The 22,635-nt window shown below is 44.2% G+C and overlaps 2 protein-coding genes across 4 annotated transcripts; both read left to right on the top strand.

The window, feature by feature from the left end:
- Nucleotides 1–54: 54 nt before the first annotated feature.
- Nucleotides 55–7,096, top strand: alkbh3 (alkB homolog 3, alpha-ketoglutarate dependent dioxygenase). Of its 3 annotated transcripts, none has more exons than XM_079346090.1 (10): nt 55–142; nt 742–813; nt 962–1,077; nt 1,204–1,238; nt 1,373–1,420; nt 2,162–2,265; nt 4,354–4,442; nt 4,532–4,741; nt 4,916–5,014; nt 6,259–7,096. In XM_079346090.1, the coding sequence occupies exons 2-10, from the start codon at nt 750–752 to the stop codon at nt 6,382–6,384; spliced, it is 891 nt and encodes a 296-aa protein (XP_079202216.1). In that variant the 5' UTR covers nt 55–142; nt 742–749; the 3' UTR covers nt 6,385–7,096. The 3 variants fall into 3 exon arrangements, with proteins under 3 accessions (XP_079202216.1, XP_079202214.1, XP_079202215.1); XM_079346088.1 differs by having other exon boundaries at nt 742–825; nt 965–1,077; nt 6,259–7,095; XM_079346089.1 differs by having other exon boundaries at nt 742–825; nt 965–1,077; nt 1,207–1,238; nt 6,259–7,095.
- A 13,129-nt stretch (nt 7,097–20,225) lies between these two features.
- On the top strand, nt 20,226–21,613 carry cUnh11orf96 (chromosome Un C11orf96 homolog). Its single transcript, XM_079346362.1, has one exon. It carries the CDS (start codon nt 20,495–20,497, stop codon nt 20,876–20,878), a length of 384 nt encoding a protein of 127 aa, XP_079202488.1. The 5' UTR covers nt 20,226–20,494; the 3' UTR covers nt 20,879–21,613.
- Nucleotides 21,614–22,635: the final 1,022 nt, after the last annotated feature.

Here is a 22,635-nt window from a genome sequence, read left to right on the forward strand (position 1 = left end):
CGTTTGCAAACTGGAAAAGAAAAAGAAATCGTTGAACCAACCCGGAACCATTCTTCTCAGTTCCGGGTCGAGTTTATTTTGATGTAACACACAATCCTCACGGCTGTCATCGCTGTGGTGTTGCCTGTTAGCAACAATTCATGTAAGTAAAAATATCTGACTTTACTCACTTTGGTTTTTTTTTAAGCCTTACCTACATAAACTGCTTATTTAAATCACTTCTGGAGGTTTAAATCTCAGTTAGCTTTATGCTACATGCTACCTAAAGAGCTATAAATAAACTTATTATAACCAACTATGTTCCTGCGGTTTAACAGTGTTTAATGCAACTTAACGATATTGTTTTTCTGTCTCCAATAAATATTTGATCACAAAAATATCCGTCGTAATTAATCGCATTCATAAATTCATACCCTGCTTATGAAGCAGCGGGAGAAACCTGAGGTTTAGGATCCTGCTCAAGGACACATCAGACATGTGTCTGCAGGACCTGGGGATCAAACCCTCAACCTTTTAGTTGAGAGGCGATCAAGTAGTAGAAAAGTAGATAGAAATTTTTCTGAACTTTTTGTTCGTGCCCCTGGTAAATAAAGTAGATAGTCATTTTTCTCCACGCCCCTGGGTTAGGGTTAAGTAGTAGTCGTAGACGAGGAAGTTTTAACGCAGTGTTTAAGCTGTTTTGTTTGGAGAGTTTGTTTGTTTACATGCTGAGAGCTGACTTCCTCCATTTCTCCCATAAAGGCGACGTGATGTCGGATAAGCGCCAGCGAGCCAGAGTCCAGGGATCCTGGGCCAAACAACCGCCGAAACACTCAGGGCCAACAGGTGATGTGGGAGTCATTGAACCCCTGTCCCTGCTCTCCGATCATTGGGCCTGTTATCCGGCGTGTTGTCCGGCGTGTTGTCCGTGTGCGGCACAGTCTGTGATCCTCGCTCGCTCTAACTCATCGTTTGTCTTTCACAGGTTCAGTCCAAAACAACCTGCTGCCTAAAAGTGTCCACTCTGCCCCTTCTTCTTCTTGGGGACGTGGGCCACAGAAAACGCCTCAGACATTTGAGTTCCACCAGCCCGCCAAAGTAAACGACACACACACACACACACACACACACACACACACACACACACACGCACGCACACACACACACACACACACACACACACACACAGTTTTATTATGAAACACTCTTTGTTTTTCTTTCCTGCAGCTCAGAGAGGCTCCTCCTGAGAAGTCGATCGAGTGAGTTAAACGTCGTGTTGTCACATGACAGACGCCTCTAAAGTTTAATTTAAAGTGACCTCTCTTAAAAACGATTATCTGTCCTCTATCTCATGATGTTGTTGACTAATAAACTCAATGTTCGCTCTTGACAGAAACGCAGGTGATTATGAGATTAGCTGCGGGCCATCAGGAGTGTCCAGGTGAGCAGAATGTAAATCCTCCATTTGAAGTATATAATAATAATAACTTTATTTATATAGTACCTTTAAAAACAGCTGTTTACAAAGTGCTTAACAGATAAAAACAAATACATCAACATTTAGGGAAGGAAAGGAACAGAGGTAAACAGACGGACCAAACAGGAAGGGTTAGAGTACATAACAGTAATAGGAGAGATACAACAGGCAGCTATGAGTCAGTTAAATACAATGATGGAAAATTAGTTTAAAATCAAACTCAATAAAAATAAGAAATATAAATTATACTGAGGGAGACTGGGACGACACTTTTTATATATTTAAAAAAAAAGTAAATTAAAAAGGGGGACACAAAACATTTCTTGTGAAAGCAGCTAACCAGTATCTATTGACTCTTCTGTGATTGCATTTATAGTCCACTAGATGGCAGTCATCCCATCAGTAATGTGTGTGCTGACTGCCTCTGACCTCACTTTTGTTTTTCACGAGGAGTTTAGAGATAATAAGACAGAAATGTTTAACCAGGATTTGTTTGGTTTCAGACTTGTAGATGTCCGGGACATCAGCTCGTCTTAGTTAATCATTACTTGTTTGCATTTTGAGTTGATTGTTGATGTTTACATTGTGCAGAGAGAGCACTGAAGTTAAACTCATCGTGTGTTAAACATACCTGGCCAATAAAGCTGATTCTGTTCCACACACTGCATTAACCTGTGTGTGTATGTTGTCTTTCTCTGTGTCCAGGCTGCGGCTGCTTCCTGGGTTTCTCTCTCCAGACGAGGCGGACTGGATGTTCAGTAAGCTGCTGGCAGAGCTTCCCTGGTCCCAGAAGACCAACTACAGACAGGGTGCGTACCAGGGCGCTCTCAGGGGTTAAATGCACAGTGCGGGTTGAAATGGGTTTTCCCCCCTGCAGCTGGTTTTCTGGAGGTTTGGTCACAGTTGTATTCAGTGGATCAGGAAGCTTCACTCAAAGCCAGTGTCTTGTATATGAACCAATAATGACATTTCAGATTCTCTGATTTGACATGGAGGAGCTCAACAAGGACGTCCAGTCTCAGACTACGTCCTCAACCTTATCATTGAACTGTTAGCAGAACGAAATAAAGTCCTCAAAGAAGGTTAAAAGCATATTAGTGAGAACTGTAATCCATCAAATATCACTCGGCTGTTTTAGTTTATGTTCCAGTGTAGAGTAAGACTTCTTCGTCTCCTCGTGTCTGAGACCTCGTCTTCGTACACCTAAAGATCTCTGAGAGTCAACCTCTCGACCACAGCTACGTAACACTCTGGATTATGTCGACAACAGGATGTGTTTGGACATTTTAAGTGCACGTCTGGGTTTCATAAAGGCAGAATCAGTCAGTTCACCTCCGTTAGTGAAGACAGATCCTGAGGAGGAAGAACACAGAACATGGCTGCAGCCGCGCTCTTCTGGCTCTCAGACGAAGACGGGGAAAGTGCTCCTGTGAAAGCAAAGAATAAGTCACATTGTACCCGGACAGACTGTGTACAGGGAGCCTGTTCAGCTGCTGTGCGGCTCGTGTGTTACCCTGCGATCGCTCCGTGGCAGAAGAATGGCATCATAAAAGACAAAGTGAGCAAGATGATCTCCAGCTGCAGGTTGTGTAATCTCAATCCATCACTGCTCAGACTTTGTCAACAAAGTCCACGTGATGTTTGGGTTAGAGAGGACCATAACGCCGTCACCACTCACCTCTCCTACATCCTGTTTTTTTGTCATTTCTCCTGACTTATTTTAAACTGTGGTGACTCCGTTTTTCCGACCATTACTCAGGTCAAGAATCTGTTTAAATGTTCGTCTGATAGCAAATCTTTGAGCACACGTATTAAAAACCATTACTCCCAGAGTCCCTGAGTGATTTAGCGCCATAAAAAGCAACGGCTGCTTGAGCGGTTTGTTTTGGCCGGCGTGATGCCAGAGAATCAGAGAGCTGGTTGTTTCCCAGATAAACACCAAAAACCGCAGAGAATAACCACGCACCAACCTCCGTGTTTGAAAAATGAAACAAAGGCCGAAATGCAAAATCACATCATTTAAAAACTTTTTTTTTTACAGGATAAATGAACATGTTTACAGCCTGGTACAAAAAACTAAATAGTTTCAGATTAGTTGCTGTCCTTATTTTTTATCTGTTTTCATTTTAAGAATGATTGTGTTATTCATAGTCAGGGGCGTAGCTGACTTGATTGACAGGTGGGCGTGGTCTAACAGCTCCAGCTCTCAGCCTGTCGTCAGGTTGACTCAAAGTGAGGCTGAGACGGCGTTTCCAGCACGGAGGCCGCTGCCGATGATCCTCCAGCGCCCCCTGCAGGACGAGATTGGTGACATCCAGTTAGATGATTACCTTGCCTTACAACAGCCACAAAAAGATGACGGTAGCAGATAATCACTGCACATGTGTTGAAAGGAATACATCTGCTTGACCCAATTACTGCAGATGATCGTAGAGGCTTGTTTTCCATTATCGGAAGATAAACGGCAGAATAAAAATAATATAATTAAGTTCATTATCATTTGTTTTGAGGTGAAATATGAATGACTCATCAAATATTAAGCTGAGACAAGGAGGCCGTTGAGAAAATGATGTGAACGGGAAACAACATGCAGAACCACACAGATTTAGTTTTTCACCCATAAGACAGTTAATCACCACTACTTTATTATTTATTATTATTATTATTATTATTATTATTTTCAAATATCAGCTCTAAAGCTGGACGTCAAATCTACCTTCAATGTGTCTGTAAAAAATATCACAATCAAGGTTGAGACGCTGGCTCAGACATTTTGTCTTTGTGAATTTAAAAAGAGGATTCCTGATGGTGAACATACAGATGGAGGCTGAAGGATGTGCTGGCTTGTTTGTTCTGGAGGTAAATCTGTATTTCTTTATTTGTGCGTGTTGATCCAGGCGAGGCGTACGACGAGCCCAGAATGACCTGCTGGTACGGAGAGTTGCCGTATACGTACGCTCGCTCCACGATGGCTCCAAACACAGAGGTGAGATCCTTTCACTTCCTGTGTTTCTCTTTTTATTCTTGTTATTAATCTCCTGACGTTACTTTCTGTCTTTTTTTTTTTTCTTTCAGTGGCATCCGTTGCTGCTGAGGCTTTGCGAGGCCATGGAGCAGGCGAGCGGCTGCAGCTTTAACTCCCTGCTGTGTAACCTTTACCGAGACGGACACGACAGCATCGGCTGGCACAGCGACGACGAGGCCTCTTTGGGTGACAAGCCAACCATCGCCTCCCTCAGTCTGGGCGACACCCGAGTGTTCGGCCTCCGCAAGCAGCCTCCTCCGGTGAGACGAAGGATGTGACCACGTCCGTCATCTTCAGTGTTTTTAGTAAACACGTCTTCAGAGACAGCAGCGATGATGTAACGGAGCGTTACTGCGTGTTTATACGAACACACTGTGTGTGTTTTCTGTTGATGGACAGCTGGACATGTGCTCTCTTTACTTTGTTTGTGTTAGGAGGAAAATGGTGACTATACGTATGTGGAGCGGGTTCGAGTTCCTCTGGGTCACGGGACACTTCTGCTGATGTCAGGAGCCACGCAGGACGACTGGCAGGTAAGAACCGCCAATCAAATGACACCACCCACTCAGCTTAAAGATATACTCAAACATCTGCAGGTAATCTGTGTAAGATAGAGAAGAGCCCGGTCGCAAAATGTGACTGTGTATTTGTTCATTTTTATTTTATTATTATTATTTTATTTTTTTAAATGTTTTATTTATTTTTCATTTTATTTTTTTAAATTTTTTTTGTATCTTTTATTTTCTCTGTTCAGCACTTTGAGCATCTAAAAGCGCCATATAAATGTATTATTATTATTATTATTATTATTATTATTATTATTATTATTATTATTATTACTCATCTCATACGCACAGTAAAAGTATTTGTACCTGCCAGTGACAAATGTACCGCCAAAGAAAAGAGAAAGATGTTAAATAAGAACAAAATACAAACCGATCATTTATTGAAATAGACTTTAAACCAAACTTTCATGGAAACAGAAACCACAGTCTGCACCTCATTCAACCTTCGTCGTGCTCTGACAGCTTCAGCCTGGGTCAGGTCACATGAAGACCTTCCATCACCTGACCTGATCTCTGTGTGTGTGTGTGTGTGTGTGTGTGTGTGTGTGTGTTTCTGACTGAACACACGTGATAGGGTCGATGTGTGTTCCAGCACTTGGGTTCCTCGCCTGACCCACTGAGCTGCAGAGAAGAGCAGCGCTTCAACATAATGAGAGTAATTTGCTTGACAATGGAGACAGAGGACGAGGTTTATACGAGTGTATGAAAGAGGACGAGAGGCCTTTTTGTTTGTGAGTGTGGAGCCGGTTCCTGATGGAAGCACTCAGCAGTGATTTATGTGTCCGTCTCAGTAAACCTTTGGAAGAGTTCATGTCTGCAGACGCGGGAGGAAGGTTTGGTTTGCAGAAGTTAAACGTCCAGGGCTGAGAAGTGACCGCAGTTCATTCGGCGGCCACTTGGGGCTGGATCGCAGAGCGAGTCGATCCCTTTTTAAGCTTTATGTGCAGAAACAAACAAACAGTTCTAATCAGCTTCAAAACCATCCTAAAATCATCAAACAAAATCATTCTCCTCGCTCAACTGCAAGGTCGAGGGTTCGATTCCCGGCTCCTGCAGCGACATGTCCGATTTACCCTGAATTGCTCCCGCTGCTTCTTCGGCGATGTATAAAAGTGTAAGTGTGACCCGCGGTGTAGAGAAAAGCGTTAGGATTAACCATCATGCTTCTATTTGACGTGTAAAAGATAAACGCACACGTTTGTCTCCACCAGCATCAGGTGGCTAAAGAGTACCATGACCGAGGACCTCGCATTAACCTGACCTTCAGGACTATTTACCCGGAGCCGCTGGGCCACAGGGCGGGGACCAAGATGAGGTTCACAGCCAAACAACCATAAAGTCCCCCGAGAGGCGAGTCGGACTGGACTCTGGACGTCAGATTCAGGGAAAGTTCACGAGACGTCAGCTGACTGAACGGAGGAACTCTTACCTGTGTTGAATATCACACACGTGTTCAGAACAGCAACACACTAAAGAGCTGAAGGATTAGAAACATGCTCTCTAAATACTGTCAATGTACAATGTGAGTTATTTATGTTGACTTCACCCAGACGGCTGCTCATAAGAAGAGTTCACTGTTCAACGCTGGGAAATGATTCCCCACCTCGTTTATCTTTTGGGAGCGACGAGGTTTCTGTTCAATGTTGAGAAGCAATTTGAGCCAATTACAGCTCAATCTGAATTCAATCAGCTAATTCTCCTGTTGAACAACACTCGTCTTACCAGTCCCTCAAAGGAGTCCTTGAAGGGGGCGCTTGAGGCCGAGTGGTTGGTGAGTGATCCCTGTGTGTGTGTGTGTGTGTGTGTGTGTGTGTGTGTGTCTGTGTGTGTGTAGGCTCTCTGTTCACCCTCCTCCTCCTCCAGTGGGAGCACAAAGTGGCCCAAAGAAAAAAATCTAATTTTATTTCAAATCTCAGATTTCAGTTTCTGCTGTATAAAGACAGATTGTCTTTTTCACGCTGCACAGATCGAGGACAGTGGACGTCTTCAGGGGGGATAAACGTGAAGACATTTGTAACTAAAGACAAAAAACTCCAGTTGTTGATTTTTGAAATAAAATGAAGGAAAAACAAACAGTTGAATCCTCTTCTCATGTGTCCTTTTGTGGCTGCTATGCAAACATGCTTTGTTGACGGGCCACTTGAAGGGTAAACACCGGCGTGTGTCTTGACAACAGGATGCCACAAAGGTGCATGGTGTTTACCAAATACACTGAAAGGTTCTCTGCAGGACTGACATCCCGTCTTTTAGTGAAAGAAGTCAGCGTGTCGTTTAACCTGCCTGCTTCGGACTCGACCATGTGACGTGGATGTAAACTTCCTCTCAATGACAGAGTGAAGTTCAGTCATTTGTGATGCCCCGTTATTAGTGCCTGAAGCTCACAGCAAACGATGGGAGACACACAAGATTTAAGTTACAAATAATTATTTTATTAACCTTAAAATCAAGTAAATCAAATTATACCAAGTTACTTAAACTCTGCAGGAGGTTAAGTAAGGTGTGCTGAGTTTCTCCAGTTAGTGTTCCAGCCAGATCACATGGCTGACACACTTTCAAGACAATCATGTCACACCTGCTCGCATACGACAACCTGACCCGAGCCCTCAGGTGTCTGTAGTTCAGTGACTGCAGGTCTGAGGTCCATCGTCTCTTTCTCTAAAGCTAAACTCAAGATCTCTTTGTTCTCCCAACTTAGCAAACGAAAAGTGTGCCTGATGGTCGCGTCTGATGTGTGTCCTCCTGGGATCTGATTTAAATCAACACATTTCATCAGTCGTGTTCAAAGCGTCCGGAGCTGCCTGAAACATGTTTGTCAGGACGCGTCCTAACTCTGTGCCGGTCCTGGAGTGACTGGAGCTACATGTGATGTGAGCATGGGCTCGACTGTTTCTGTAACTTTACAGAGTGAGCACGTCTTTCTGTCGTGTGGTTCGGCTCAGCGTGGATAAGCTTCTGTTTTTTTTGTCACGAGCATTCAGACTCTTTGTTATTGTTTGCTTTTCTGTCTGTTCCTACACCAGATACATTCACCATACTTATCTGAGTTTGTGGTTTTATGGAGGATGAAACTCTTAAGTGTCGAACCCTGAAGCAGCGGCGACTCCTCCTGGGTGATTCCTGCTGATATTTGATATGCCGTCACATTTAGCCGTGAGACCACAGACCGTGGTACATCTACTTCCTGGATCATGTCCACCCCCCCTCAGTGTAGTTTATTAATAGTTGTTTGTGAAGTATGGAGTTTCAGAGTCAGATTATCGGATGTTTAATTAAAGACGGACCTGATGCAACGGTTGAGACTCGACGGCCGGGAAAACGTCTTTTCTGTATCTGTTGTTTTAAGTGGTCGATTTGTGCAGCCCGTTGTGTCCAGTCCTCGAAGCAGGCAGCTTCTGTCCTACCTCCCATTAAAAGGCCCCAAAATAAATCTTTGCAACTCAACCGGGCCGCCTGCTTCATGGTCTCCCGAGCAGCATTAGAGCGGTTTGTCAGGAGAACTTAAGGCCCGCCTCTTTGACCACGTTTTTAATCGAGTTACCGGCGACAGGAAACATTTAAAATCCCCCACTTCAGAGTTTAGTGTTTTACAACTTGACTGAAACTGACCCGTTGCATAGTAAACAACTCTTCACTGCACTCTTTCTACTCGTATCCATGGTTACCACTGACCAGCTACTTCCAGTCGTTTGGTGGTTTGGTTGACTCAGGCTGTAATGTTAATGTACAGTACTGCAGGTATCATGGTTTAATGTCCAATCAGAAAACACTTTGATGCTTGTGCTTGAGAGAAAAGTGTAAATCAACTAAAGAGGTCACGGCACACTCTGCGCCCACGATCAACTTTTCTATTTTCATGAACACCGCTAAACACCACTTTAAAAAAAAATATATATTTAAAAAAAAAAAAACCTGTGACAAACTGTAAACTCGCTGCAGCTTTTACTCAGAGAGTTTCCGACAGGTTTTCCAACAGTGCAGCGTTCACTGCCGTTACCACGGCAACCTCCTCTGCTGTCTCGGCCATCATAATCTCACCTCAGAACTCCACGACTGGCACGTCGCCTTCACACCTGGCATCAAGACGTCGTTCTTCGCCCTTCCTCACTCTGCCACAGTCGAAACAGGACCCTTTTTTTAGTGTGTGTGTGTGTGTGTGTGTGTGTGTGTGTGTGTGTGTGTGTGTGCGTGTGCGTGTGCGTGTGCGTGTGTGTGTGTGTGTGCACGTGCACGTGCACGCAGAAGTTAATGAGGGAGACACACTGTGAGTAAGCAGGTTGTGTAACAGGTCCCCGGGCCTCTTGATGGAGCAGTGCAGGTGAGAAACATCCCACATGCTGTGCACGCTTATTACCAGCTCCTCGATGTGGCGCCTGCACGGTGACGGGAACAGAGCGGGATATTTAGTACCAGACGAGAACATCGAAACAGATCTGAGCTGAACCCTGAGGTGATGGACTGTGGCCAATGTTTCAAACATTGACGTCGTGGTGTTTGTGTTTTAGTGTGTGCATTATTTTATTACAGCTTGTTTACTCTGAGAGGTGGGAAGGAACTCGGCCTGTGACCTAGAATCAAACCAACAAGCTGCCTGGCATTACCGGGTTAGCCGCTGTTTACTTTATCTAAATCCCGACACCTGTTACGCAGAGCTGGAAGCAGTCAGGCGTGCGGAAGCTGCGGTTGCTGCACGCTCCTTTTAGCTCAGCCACTGGAGCCGATGTTTGGATCACAACCAACCCGGCGTCCGCTCAGAACAGTCCCTGTGCATGCCGTGAAATGACTTCCAGGCACTGTAGGGGTTTTTTTTTTGGTCTTCTTTTATTAGCAGACAATGCAGCGTGAGTTACCGGAGCACGCTGGATTACAGAGTTTTATGAGAGGTTTGTTTGGCTTCATGACATTCTGATCCACGAGGATTGAAGAATTAATCCAGCGGGTAATTTGAAACCATGCGTTTAAATTCAGACGCAACAGTGTGATATAATATTATAATTAGGTATTAAAATGTAATTAATCTGAGTTCATGTATGAAACATAGAATATAGTGCCGTATGTTGAATGCAAAGCTTTACATGATTTTGATGTCTTCATTTTACCAGAAAGGAGAGGACGAGTTTCACTTCAACAACTTTTTAATTGACTCTGTAAATCTGTGGTGAAATGCTGCCTTTTCAAATGCAACACCATCGAGGGGTTTTAAACAGTCCGAGATTTTTAAGTGCTGCACCCTCGAGTCTTTCTTGGAAGATCTGCGCCCCCCCCCCCCCCCCCACGAGTGAAACACGCCGTCAACAAGTTCAGTAAGAGCGTGAGCGCTGAGCGGAGAACGTGAGCTTCTGTGTGCAGACAGGCAGGATGTTTGCAGGTCAGTCACTGCACAGTCCAGAACCTGATGATCCTGTAATCAGTGTGTCTGGACGCATCTTCTAAACTGTAGCCTGTAAGTTCTCTGTATAGCTTGTTGTAAATCTGTGGTGGTGAATGCAGTCCGGAGTCATGCTGGGATCTGCTGGGAAGCTGCTCTGGGAACGAGCTGACCGATTCACTTCCCCCTCCCCTCTCCTCCCCTGGGCTTCATGACTTAAGTTCACTTTCTCTCTCTCTCCTCCTCCTCCTTCTTCTTCCCCTCTTTCACCTCCTGCACCTATAAGCCCCTTCATCTTCTCTTCTCTTGTCCATGCCTGTCTCGTCTCTCTTTAATCCGGTTTTGGTCAGGTTGTGTTGTTGGTTCGGCTGCAGCTCCCTCTCTCTGAAAACTGATTCTTTCAGATCAGCTGTTGGACCTCAGATACACCGCAGTCAATGGAGTCACTTTAACTAAACTTATCTATCGACATCTGTTTATAGCAGGACTTCTTGTTAGAGATGGGACAAATCTGATCGAATATCAACATCAGGTCTGATAGTGATTAGTAATTTATGTATTGGATATCGGACTGGCGCCGTTGATCCAAGATTGGCCGATTTTAAACATCCTCAACTCGCACAGTTTCTCTTCGAAGGCGTTCGGAACCAAACCGTAAGAAGTGTCCACAAATCGTCTCCATGACGACCTTCAGCTGAGACGAAAACGCTCCTTGTGATCAACTCTCACACTTCAAAAATCTAAATGTGAACGAATTGAACGTGTTAAAGAACAAATAAAAAATGCTAAATCTGTCCGTCAGTGAATCCAGTAGTGTAGATCGTGTGGACGAGTCGAGTAGAATAAGGAAGTTGTTGTTTTGTTACCTGCAGATGTAAATTAGCCTAAAGCTAACTCTGGTGCAATGCATCAAATGGTTACATTTATGTTTTTTTTAAGAATGAGTCGAAGCAGACTACTAGAGGCAGCGACCCGTCACAGGATCATACAGTATGTTTCCTTTTCATTATTTAATCGAGGTTATAAAGCCCACAAACACGAGAGTGTAAATACATTATCAAGCACGTGAGAAGAATCCTGATGTACATTAGGATTGGAAGTGGGGCAGACGATAAATGGATTCAATGAAAAAAACCTAAAAAGCTTCTTCCAAAGTGAGAGCGACTTCCTCGGGTCATGGATCAATCTTTGATATTTTCATTTGAGTGTTTTGTTCTGATTCTGGGGGATTTGAACTCGGATGCTCTTCCTGTATGTCCCAATGTTTCCACCCCCTGTCCTGTTGAGTCACACCTTTCCAGTGCGATTGCTACCAGCTGCTTTCCTGGCGTTAACCTCATGTTTACAGACGTGTCATCAGTGACGTCTTGAGGAAAACTGAACAGATAGAAATGCATCTAGTAAACAAAAATAAAAAACAAGATGAAGAAATGTGAAGTATTTTCTGACATATCTCAGCTGTGTGTCCTTAAACAGCAGAAACGGCTACATGAAATGAATCTAACATGACGAGTGAGTCATGTGACTGTTTCTCCTTTGAGCACTAATTGGAATGGAAACTGAACATATGAGGACAGAAACTCTCAGAAGCTTCCCGTCTGCAACAGGACGCACGGTTATACTCGGCAGAGAAGATGGAGGGGGCATCTACCAGGAATCAAAGCCCGCTACTGGATGGAAACTTAACCCCTTCATTAACCATGTGCCACTGACCTGGATACCAACCTGGATTAAAGTCTGTCTGTCAAATTATGAAAGTTATAGGACGGATAGCATAACAAGGATTTTCCAAAAACAAAATGACAAAAGATGTTGACAACTGTAAGACCGCACATCAACTTATCACGTTAAACAATATCATCAAAATAATAAAATGGTTACATTTCATGGCATAGTGAAAAACACTGTAGATAAATACAGAAATAATCTCTCTAAACAGAATTTAAAGGTCACACATGCAAAATATCTTTACCCAACACTTATAGGTGTCCCTTGTCTGTCTACATACCCGACAATTATCAATTCAAATTAGTATTTTGCCTGCTCCACTTTTCAGAAAATGTGTGCTCAAACAGGCTGTTTGGAGATTTTCCCTTCATGACATCACAAAGGGCAGTAGCCCCTCCCCCAGGTGGGTGACACTCCCACAGCTAGGTGTTTGTTCTGCCCTCTGAGTCTGCCTTCTCACCGTAAACAATAGGACATGGAGCCAGAAAGCAGCGAGTACACCCGAGCCCTTCCAGAGAGGGGGCGTGGTCAGACACAGCTCATTTACATATTTAAAGCTACAGACACAGAAACAGCCTGTTCTGAGCAGGGCTGAAATAGAGGGGTTTATAGACATGATCAAACACAGGATCAGAGTGGATTTATAACACACTTCACACACATGATGAAGAGGAACTCTGAGACTTCTTTACACTTGATGAAAAGGAGGAGAATATTTACATTCAGCTTTTTGCTTGATCATTCTCTCTTTTTTTGTGTCGACCGATCAGACATGCTCGTCTTCTCTGAGCAACTTGGCGTAAACAAACACAGAGTTCTTGGAAGGGAATCCTTCCCCGTGATCACGTCTCCGGCTATAAATAACTGTGTTGTGTCTTTGCTGCCTTGACTCAGTCTCCAGAGAGGGAGGGCAGGAGAAACAAGCTGCAATGATATTACTTCAGTGTTACCAAAGTCCATTTTGTTGGTTTTGTTTTGTTTAAGGACCAGAGATCTACTGAATCATATTTTAAAAAACCTTCTAAATTACGATTACTGTGTGGGGTGGTATATTATTGTTGCAGCGATGGAAGCAGACAGTAGAACTGGTTCAGATAGAAGTGATATCGATCAATCATGAAACATGGAGAGAAGTTCGAACGCAGAAAGGTTTACAGAGCGATGCAGAGCTGGCTAAACACTGAAGCTTCAAATTATTTGAAGTTAATAGTACCCTTGTTTGGAGCTTTGGCAATGACAATCTATCACAGATAAAGAGCCGAAACTATTATCTAATTAGCTGCTAAATAAACCAGTTTATTTGAAGCTAAAATAGTTTTAGCTAATTGGTTGTCCGCTAAGTAGGAAGGTTTAAGAACCTGCATTGACTGAGGTGAAACCCTGCAGAGAGGAAGCTTTTACATCTGTCATTTGAAGCTGCGACACATCTCGTAGGCGTCACAGCTGGTTTGCATAATATTTCAACCTATTGCAGATTTCATGAGAAACAAACTCAGCGATGTATCACCATGTGTGCTAGCATGTGTAATTGTGCTGTAAAGTTTTGCATTTTATTATGGGACTTAATGGGGGTTGACTCACTTTTTGGATCCAGCCTCAAGTGGTCTCTTGAGGAACTGCGGTGTCGGCTTCGTGTCTCAGCCCAGGAGTCGTGCACTTGGTGTTTGGCCTCTCTAATCAGGAAAACCTGAGCCTGATTCCAACTTTCAAAGTGAAAACACGGTCACGTACCAACACGTCAAAGGCCGACTTTCACCAGTGTCATCAATCTTTGATGCTTTAAAGGTGCATTACGTGACTGCAAAGCTTTCTACACCTTCATTGAAGAGACAGGACAGTGGATAGAGTAAGAAGTCAGGCAAAGAGAGAGAGATTAGGGAATGACATGCGGGAAAGGAGCCACAGGCTGTGTTCGAACCCGCCTGCTTTGAGGACAACAGCCTCTAAATGTGGGGCGCACAAACGAACCACTCGTCCTCCGGGACTGTCCTCAGACAGTATTGTAATTTGCAAACTCATCCCTCTGAAGCAGGGAGAGAAGACGTACAGTACCTGAGCTGTTATGTGACTTACCAGCTTTGGCTACCCCCTGACATTTGGGTTGTTATGGTAACAGGGGCGTCCTGTCACAGCGGGTACAGGGTGATTTGCCTGTGCGGGAATGCAGCCTGCAGCGTGTACCTCACCTTTCCGACCCCTGGAGACCTGGATAATGGATTTTCCTTTCTCTCTCTTTTGCTTCATCCGCAGTCACTCAGTAGAAGTTATTGTTTTGTCCAGACTTACATTTTGTATTTCTTAGTTTGGTACATACCAGATGTTTGTTTGATTAATCGAGTTCCTGCATTTCTTCATTTCAGGAAAACTTTATTCACCGGGCTTTGCCAACAGGCAGTATTTTGTCTCATTTAGCACAGACTGAATATCATAAATACTTCATTTCAAACAAAGCCAGATATTATTAAAAGACCTTTTCAGCTTGTCCCATTTCCTTTCAAGCTTTCACATTTTAACCAACTCACCTGCACAGCAAAATCTACCGACTCAAAAATAACCGTTAACACCAAAACTCACACATTGAATCTAACTAAGAGTAACCAAGCTGGTGTTGTTGTTGTTGTCGTTGTTGTTGTTGTTGTTGTTGTCGTTGTTGTTGTGTGGCTGACGGTAAAGTGCAGTTGAGACAAGCGTGATCCATCCACCACACATCAAACCCTCAGGTTATTTTTCTCCTAACTTGCACATAGAAGCTTTGAATAAAAATAAAAAAATCCCATCGCAGACTGAATGATGTTTGATCTCATTAACACACAAGCACATGTTAGAGCCCGACTTTAACGATAGGTATCAGCTAATTTAATCACTAATATGTGCCGATATCATGAGATTTATTCACCATTCCAACATCATTGTACAACACTAGCAGTTCTTTTTCACCAGCAGAGGGCGCTCTATGAATTACAACAACAAGCATTATCGGGTCAAGCGTTGATGCACGTAGTTGCTGACCATCTTGTCTTCATTACATATCTACATGCACATATCTACATGACATGCACGAGCACTATTATTTTAAAGGCAGATTTCAGCTCATGCTTTAAGAGTGCATGCATGGAGTAGAGAGGCTTGATTGGTTTGTAAAACGTGTACCGAGTGCAGACATTGGTTGACGTTTAATCGTGTTTACAACTATTACAGATTTATTTTTCAGAGCGCTTGAGTTATTAATTACGATCAGGACCTAAAGACAATTTCAACCAAAATCTTAAAAAGTGTATCTGGAGAAAACTACCAACCCTGCCTCAAAGAAAGGTTTTCGGTTTCCTCCCCAGTATTGATATCTGCCTCCAAAAAACCTCATATCAGTCCGGCCCTATCGTCCATATCCTCAGTGTTTTGCTGAAGGCCACCACTGTCTGCCTGTGGTCGTATTGTTGCACGGAGGATCCCGCTGAGTGTTGGCTCTGTACTGTAAACATCATGTTTAAATAGCGTGAGATTTAAATCACACTTTGGGTCTCCATGACTTCATTTACAGTCTGCACCCAGGGGCCGTCGGACTTTTAATGAAGTGTGGAAAAAAGTTGTAAAATGCCATTGTACTGTAAATAGAGCCGGGACACACGTCGGCTTTAATGAAGCGAACGTCCATAGAAGGGACCTCAGTCTGGTGTTGACCGTGCAGCTCTCTTTCTGTGGCTTGGACCTTTGTTTCACAGCGTCGGCAGAGCAAGCTGCACTAATAGATCATGTTTGCAATGTTCTCTGAGTTGTTCCAGTTAAGATCCGTTCTATATCGAGACAGATCCTTATCATACGTTTCTCTGCGGCGTGGTCGGTGCTGAACTAATCCTTTACATCAGAGCAGTAACTCTACACACACACACACACACACACACACACACACACACACACACACACTTACGCTCTATTGGAGTGGACTATCCTGAAAGTTGAGCCCACTTGTTAATTAGAAAGACTCCCATCTGATTCCTTTTTCCAGTTGGTGCCCTTGTTTCCGACCATGTTTCATAACCAGGACTGTTTTATTTATACACGTCGTGTCCCGCTCACGCTGCCTCGTGTTCCAACTACACTTTGAGATGTTTCAACGCAACACTGCCAATAAGTATTCAAGCGTTTAATTAACACGAGTGCATGAATAAGAAATTTAAAAGCAAGCGGCACCTTTTGTGCCACCATCAGTGATTCTTGCCAGGGGGCGGGACTCGCTCAGCCCGGAGGGGACTTGGGTTGGGTTCACCGGTTCAAGTCCGGATGTCGAGTGTAGTATGGAAGTTGGAGGGTGCTGAAGCAGCAGTGGTTAGCTCGCACATCCTCATGGCCCAGGCTCAAATCCAGCCCGTGCTGATCCTCATCTCTTTCCACTTCGCTGTCTCTCCGATAAAAGTCCAGAAGAATTCATCTAAAAAACAGAGTTTAAAACCATATTTTCCCTCAGGGATTAATAAAACATTTATAAAAGGTTCATCAGAGCGCTGGGCTCAAACCACACGGTCAGCGTGCAGGACACTCAATGAGCTGCAGAGCTGGGAAACAATCCCCCGTGGTGTCAAGGTTTAAGACATGTATCGTTTGAGAATTTAATTTTTTTTAAAACATAAAGGCGTACGAGGACGAGGATTTGGAGGAGGATTTGTCAGCTGCCTCTGCTCACTGCTGGAAACATCATCAAGTGTCGAGAACGAAACAGGCGACGGATTGGCTCTTATGTGACTTTGAAACACCTTTCAGAAAATTGACTCTCCAACCTACATTTAAAATAATAAAACTCTTCACAGCTTGATAGACGGAAGGAGAAGGAAGTTATTCTTGGTATTGTGTTTGTCACATCACATGACGTCCTTTTTGTCACAGGTGGGGTCTTTTTAGAAAAAACAAGGCGTCCCCCCCCCCGAGGACACACTCATCCCCTGACAAGCATGACCATTACTCTGCAAGCTTGTCACAAAACATGCACACACACAATCATCCAAAGAATAACTTAAAATAAATAAAATCATAAAAGACCCGTGTGAACGCCCTCATGTCCGACTTAAATAACCATCATGTGATGTCATGACCGGCAGCTGCAGGTCTGATCGAGAATGACCTTACATCTCCTAAAAATAGAGCTACTAGGTATTTGCAAGATCACATACAGGGTTTACTGCCAAGAGTGTGTGTGTGTGTGTGTGTGTGTGTGTGTGTGTGTGTCAGAGACGAGACATAGGATGACCTGCTTGGTCTCGCTCGTGAAGTGTCCTCCATGTTTTAGCAGCTAACGTCACTCCTGAAAACTCCCCGGCCGAGGAGAGCCGAGGAACTCGAACCCCTGAAATGCAAAAAAAAAAGTAGGATCATAGTGATCGTACGTTGCATGATGCACATATTACTGTTGGTGATACTACAAGTTAATATTAGTAACTATGGGTGACGCTCCAGATGCTCCTGAGCTTCTCATGTTTGTGTTCATGTTGCCATGGTCACCATGACATTTTCAAACTCCCCAGACCAGGGACGCAGGAAGTAAGAGTGCTGCAATACCAAATCATCAGCTTCTGAGGAAGTTGACCTTCAAGTTTTATGGGATATAATCGGAGTACACCATGATGTGCCTTTAATGCCCATTTACTGTAATAGTCGCAAATCTGTTTATCATGCTTACTGAAGGTCGGAGCTGTTTATCTTTACTCACACAGCGAGGGGTTTCTGAGAGGTTTCTTTAACCTCGACAGGATGTTGTCGAGTGTGACGTCGCTTTTATACAGTTCAGTTCAACGATCAAAATGTAGAAGAGAACAAAGCGGCGAGCCTCTGTGTTGAAAAATGAAGATTATGCAGAAGTTAAGAAAGTCTAAATGGACACTCAGGCGAGCTGCAGTCTTTGGTTACGCTGCTCGGCCCTGTAATGGTGAAAGTGGGTAAACAGCACAGAAGAAGTTAATGGAATAAACTGTCCGTCACAAAGAACCCTGGACCATTTACTGTAAAGTAAAGTTGTTGTTTTTTCCAGGGAGATAAACCCCTCGCGTCCCTCCGTTACGATAACGTTGTGCACACTCACCCTGACATGCAGCGACGCTGATGAAGGCACACTGAGGACTCGGATGACGCAGCTTGTTGACCTGATGCTGCTGGGACGCTTTCATGTGTCTCCTGATCTGCTCCGACCTGAACGGGTTGAGCCAGCGCGTCCAGGTTCCCTCAGACTGTTTATTCAGTGTTGGTGGAACGATGAATTCAAGGTCACGACAGAGTCGACGTGTCAGGAGGATGCAACAACACTTCATCAGCAGAAGTGGCGGCCATGTTTGGTACTTTTTTGTCGGTCAAATGTGGCTCCGGTGAAAGTGACTGAGAGAGTGTGATCCAGACTGGGAGAATTCAAAAATGACGCGGGACTGTGCAATACAATCCATATATCCAGGGATGATATAGGGAAGTGTAATCGACTAATAGGAGGGCAATAAAATCAGTGCAATAGAATAAATGACGTTGTATATGTGCAAGAGAAAGAGCGTGTGCAAAAAGTGCAAATGAAGAGATGTGTGTGTTCTGTGCTGTTAGCACGTTAGCACGTTTTATGCATACAGACATTTGTGTTGTGCTGTGTTCTTTGTGTTCGTCAAATTACAGCGTCAATGGTCAAGAAAGATGTGAGCCGTTGTTTTTAATTCAGGTTTGCAATGCAAGCCTCCGCCATGACAGCGGAGCTTCGTCTGCGCCTCAAAACGTCCAGCGACCGAAGCAACAGCAAATAATCGTCTGTGAGAAGACGTCTGCGTCCTGTGCTGGTCAGCAGAACCGGCTTCTGACGCTTCCAGTTTGTCAGTTTGAACCTGTATGCTAAAGATCATACAGTAGACAACCACAACAATCGTGTCTAACTTTGTGACTGGATTCTAACCTGTACTAACACACTCACATCCTGACACTTGTTCTTCTTTTACACTTTATTCTTGTTGATAAGTTAAATGTTTTTGTATAGTTGCACTGTCGTTATTTGCCGCTCTGTGTGCCCTGAATTGCCCCCTGGGGACAAATAAAGTTTTTTGAATTGAATTGAATTGATTTGACAAATCAGCGAGCCCCCCAGTGACAGACGCACAGATCCCTCCATGAAGTTCAAAATACAACAGGTTAGCCTTTCAGCTTCTCGCAGCGCCGATCCACTCTCTCTGTTTTTCTGAGCTGGAGAAAGTTACTCACACGTTCATATCCACCCGCATCGACCACTATCATTCACTTCAATTCAGTTTATCTCACTCATGTCTAACCCGTCTTCGGCTCATACAAAATTCAGCAGCCAGACCACATAACTCCAGTCGTCGCCTCCTTACACTGGCGACCGGTCATGCTAAGAATTGATTTGAAAATACTTCTGTGTTTAAGGCATTAAATCCGTTTCTCACCCACTTTGATGTTTTCAAAACCCGCCTCAAAGCGTACTTATACTCGAGTACTATTAACGTTCAATAACCCATCAAGAAAAACAGAATCCATCTCTCTGTCAGTCTTGAGTTACCCTGGACTCAGATCGTTTCTTGTTGTGATGTTTCTGATTGTTTTGTTTTATGTTTTATGGATCAACTGTGTTGTGCTATATTAAAAAAAAAAAAAAAAAAAAGTTGAGTTGAGCATTTAAGTCCGTTAGTAGGACGGCGTCGAGCTGCCAAATCATGTTTATCTGTAACTTTAGTGTGTGGGTAGCTTGTCAGTACACATGTTTGGTTTCTTCCTCTTCTTCAGTGAAACGTGTTGTTTTTTAGAGACGGTGCATTTTTACATCTCGGCCTGTGCCACTTTAATTCTCTCCCTCCGTTCATGAAGCGCTCCCTCCCAGCAGGCTTTACGCGGACACACTCTCTCCTCACATGTTTATTTTGGTGAAGTGACTGACTGATCCGAAGGCCTGGACTGTGACGAAGAGGGAAGGAAGGAAGGAGGAGGGAGGAGGGAGGGCAAACACAGGGAATAGAGGGAGGGATAGAGAGAGAGAGAGAGAGAGAGAGAGGGTGGGTGGGTTGTGAGCTGCTATAAAAGACTGTGCTGGAGCTGTCACAGGCATTAGACTCAGCAGAACCAGATTCACACTCATGAGTAACTACCAGGAAGAAAGGAGACGTCACATCGAGGACGGGATAGGAGCGTGCATGGAATGCTGTTTTTTCGAGATTCTGTGTATGTTTTTTGGATCGTGTTTGAAGGCCTGAAATCTTGACAGTATCTTTCATTGAGTCTCCTAAGAAAGAGACTCATCTTCAGAGAGCCGAAGATCCCACAGTGAGCAGAGAAGAAGCATTTTAGAGGAGCGCAGGTTGTCAGCTGTCTTCTTCCAGATCTGTCCACCAATGGCTGCTGTACGTCAGATGGTGATGGAGGCTTCCGGCTTCCACGTCCTGCCGGCTCACCTCATGGCCTCGGCTATGGAGGAGTTCCCCCAGCAGCTGCCGGTCCCCAAGGGCCCGGCAAGGGGCAAGAGCCGCTCCCGCCGCTCTCGGGAGGCTCGCTTCAAAACCCAGCCGGTCACCTTCGCTGAGATCGCAGAGGTAGAGGAAGAGGGTTCGTCCCCGCTGGAGGAGGAGAGGGCACGGCGCTCCTTCCTGCAGTCTTTGGAGAACCTGCGGCGGAGCACACAGACCCTCCACTGCTCACCGGCTGCAAACCACAGCTGCACCCCGACTCCCACACAGCAAGCCAGCCTGGACTCCAGTGACTCCGACTCCACCCAGTGAGGGTGCAGTGCCTCCTGCAGGCATCCGTCATCCTCGCTTCACCCTGACCGAGCTTCACATGGAGGCAAACTGAACTGAACCAAACCAAACCGGCCTTTCTGCCTGCCAGCCTGCGTGTGTGAGCTGCTGTCCTACAGAAGTCTGAGTTTGATATTTACTAACATGCAGTGAAAAAGCTGAAGATGCACCTGACTGCATCAGAGTGTCAGGCTGCAGGTTGCTCTGCTGTATAGTTATGACGAGTGTAAAAGTAGCCAATGACAACATTCTTCAGATGTATTCCTTTTCTACCATAGAGCTCTATGAGAAAAACTTGAAACGATGAAAGCTTGCTGATATTTTTTTCCACTTTTAAAGATGTATCTGTATTTTTGTTGTTTCGATTCGAACGTTTTCTACTCGACCAGTCACCTGTTTGAAAAAAAAGAAAGAAAAAGTTAGTAAACTGAGTCACCACACTGTAAATAAGAACTGAGCCTTAACGTGACCTGAAACCCAGAAACGCCAGCGTCACAGCGAGGAGATCTCTGCTCTCGCTTCACTTTGGAAGCATTTTACAATCTTTTATTTATTCTTTCTTTTGTTCATAATAACCACGGGAAGCTGTAGATGTACTTTTTTTTTTATTGCTGTTTCTGACTTCTGAAGTCACTTTGACTTTCAAAGAACATAACCTTCATACTGTCTCACTTTATGTTTCGATGTTATATATTCTTTAATAAATATTTTCAAGTATTTCGAGCCTTTTCCTGTTTTCATTCATCTTTTAAATCTTATATCAAATGTGCAATCATGAGCTTGGTTCAGTCAGAGTCGATACCGATGCTGATGTTTCTTTCATGATTTCTTTCACTCCCACAATGCAGCATTTTCTGTCCTGTTCAACAGTGGGAACAAATCACAGTTTGTTCATTGTTGAGTTCTTCTGCCCGATTCAAAACCTTTTCTCTGAATCAGAAGTTAGGATGTGCCGTGCATTCAATTAATCGAACACAACAAATAAACATCCAATATCACGCCACATTATTTGCCAAAGTGCCGATGACAGTCAGAGACGCTTCAGTTATATCGGCCGATACAGATGTAGGCGCATCCCTACTTTTGACATTTACTAAACTTTTGCTGTAATCCAGCGATTCAGTGACGTAACGACACAAAGATGAACGTCTCTGATCCAAGAAGATCCGAAAGTTTGATGGAGAAATGAGTCGAGACAAAAAAGTCCTGTTAGAAGACCATTTTATCTTTTAATTTTGATTGATTTCAGTTGCATGAATCGAAGGTCTGTTTGGTAAACTTTGACTTTGTTACTTGAAGAGATCCAACATAGATGCATCGTGAGTAAAGCACCGTGAAGCAGGAGGAAAAAAACAACTTTTTAACAGGCAGAAACCCTGAGCTGAGCCGGACACAGGTCAGCTACTATCTGCTGAGTTTAGAGACAACAGGAAGTGGTGTGTTGCCTTCACTGACCGTCCGTCTCCAGTGTTATGGTTCAGATAAATGGACTCTGACTCGTTCGTAAACATACTTCTTGAGCAGCGTTGACTGCTGGCTTGTTCAGTAATGCCAAGTTTTCATCAGCAAGCTCAGCCAGAGAAAGCAGCGGGCTGCAGAGAGGGTCGCCCTCTGGTGCCTCACACAGACCCTCCTCCCTCCTAATCCACTCGTTGACAAGTGAAACGTGAAGCACCACTTCCATCCGAGTGCATGTCGACAGCATGCTTCTTCTGCCGAGGCTTAAGCTGAGAAGCTGC

Source organism: Symphodus melops (genome assembly GCF_947650265.1).
Source record: "Symphodus melops genome assembly, chromosome: 6".
NCBI lineage: Eukaryota > Metazoa > Chordata > Actinopteri > Labriformes > Labridae > Symphodus > Symphodus melops.

What these genes read in the sequence shown, in the direction of transcription:
- cUnh11orf96 (XM_079346362.1), top strand. Translation starts at nt 20,495, where the DNA reads ATGGCTGCTGTACGTCAGATGGTGATGGAGGCTTCCGGCTTCCACGTC.
- alkbh3 (XM_079346088.1), top strand. Translation starts at nt 750, where the DNA reads ATGTCGGATAAGCGCCAGCGAGCCAGAGTCCAGGGATCCTGGGCCAAA. An exon ending in CCTCCTGAGAAGTCGATCGA is followed by an intron (nt 1,239 to 1,372) that starts GTGAGTTAAACG and finishes CGCTCTTGACAG; the next exon opens with AAACGCAGGTGATTATGAGA. An exon ending in CGATGGCTCCAAACACAGAG is followed by an intron (nt 4,443 to 4,531) that starts GTGAGATCCTTT and finishes TTTTTCTTTCAG; the next exon opens with TGGCATCCGTTGCTGCTGAG.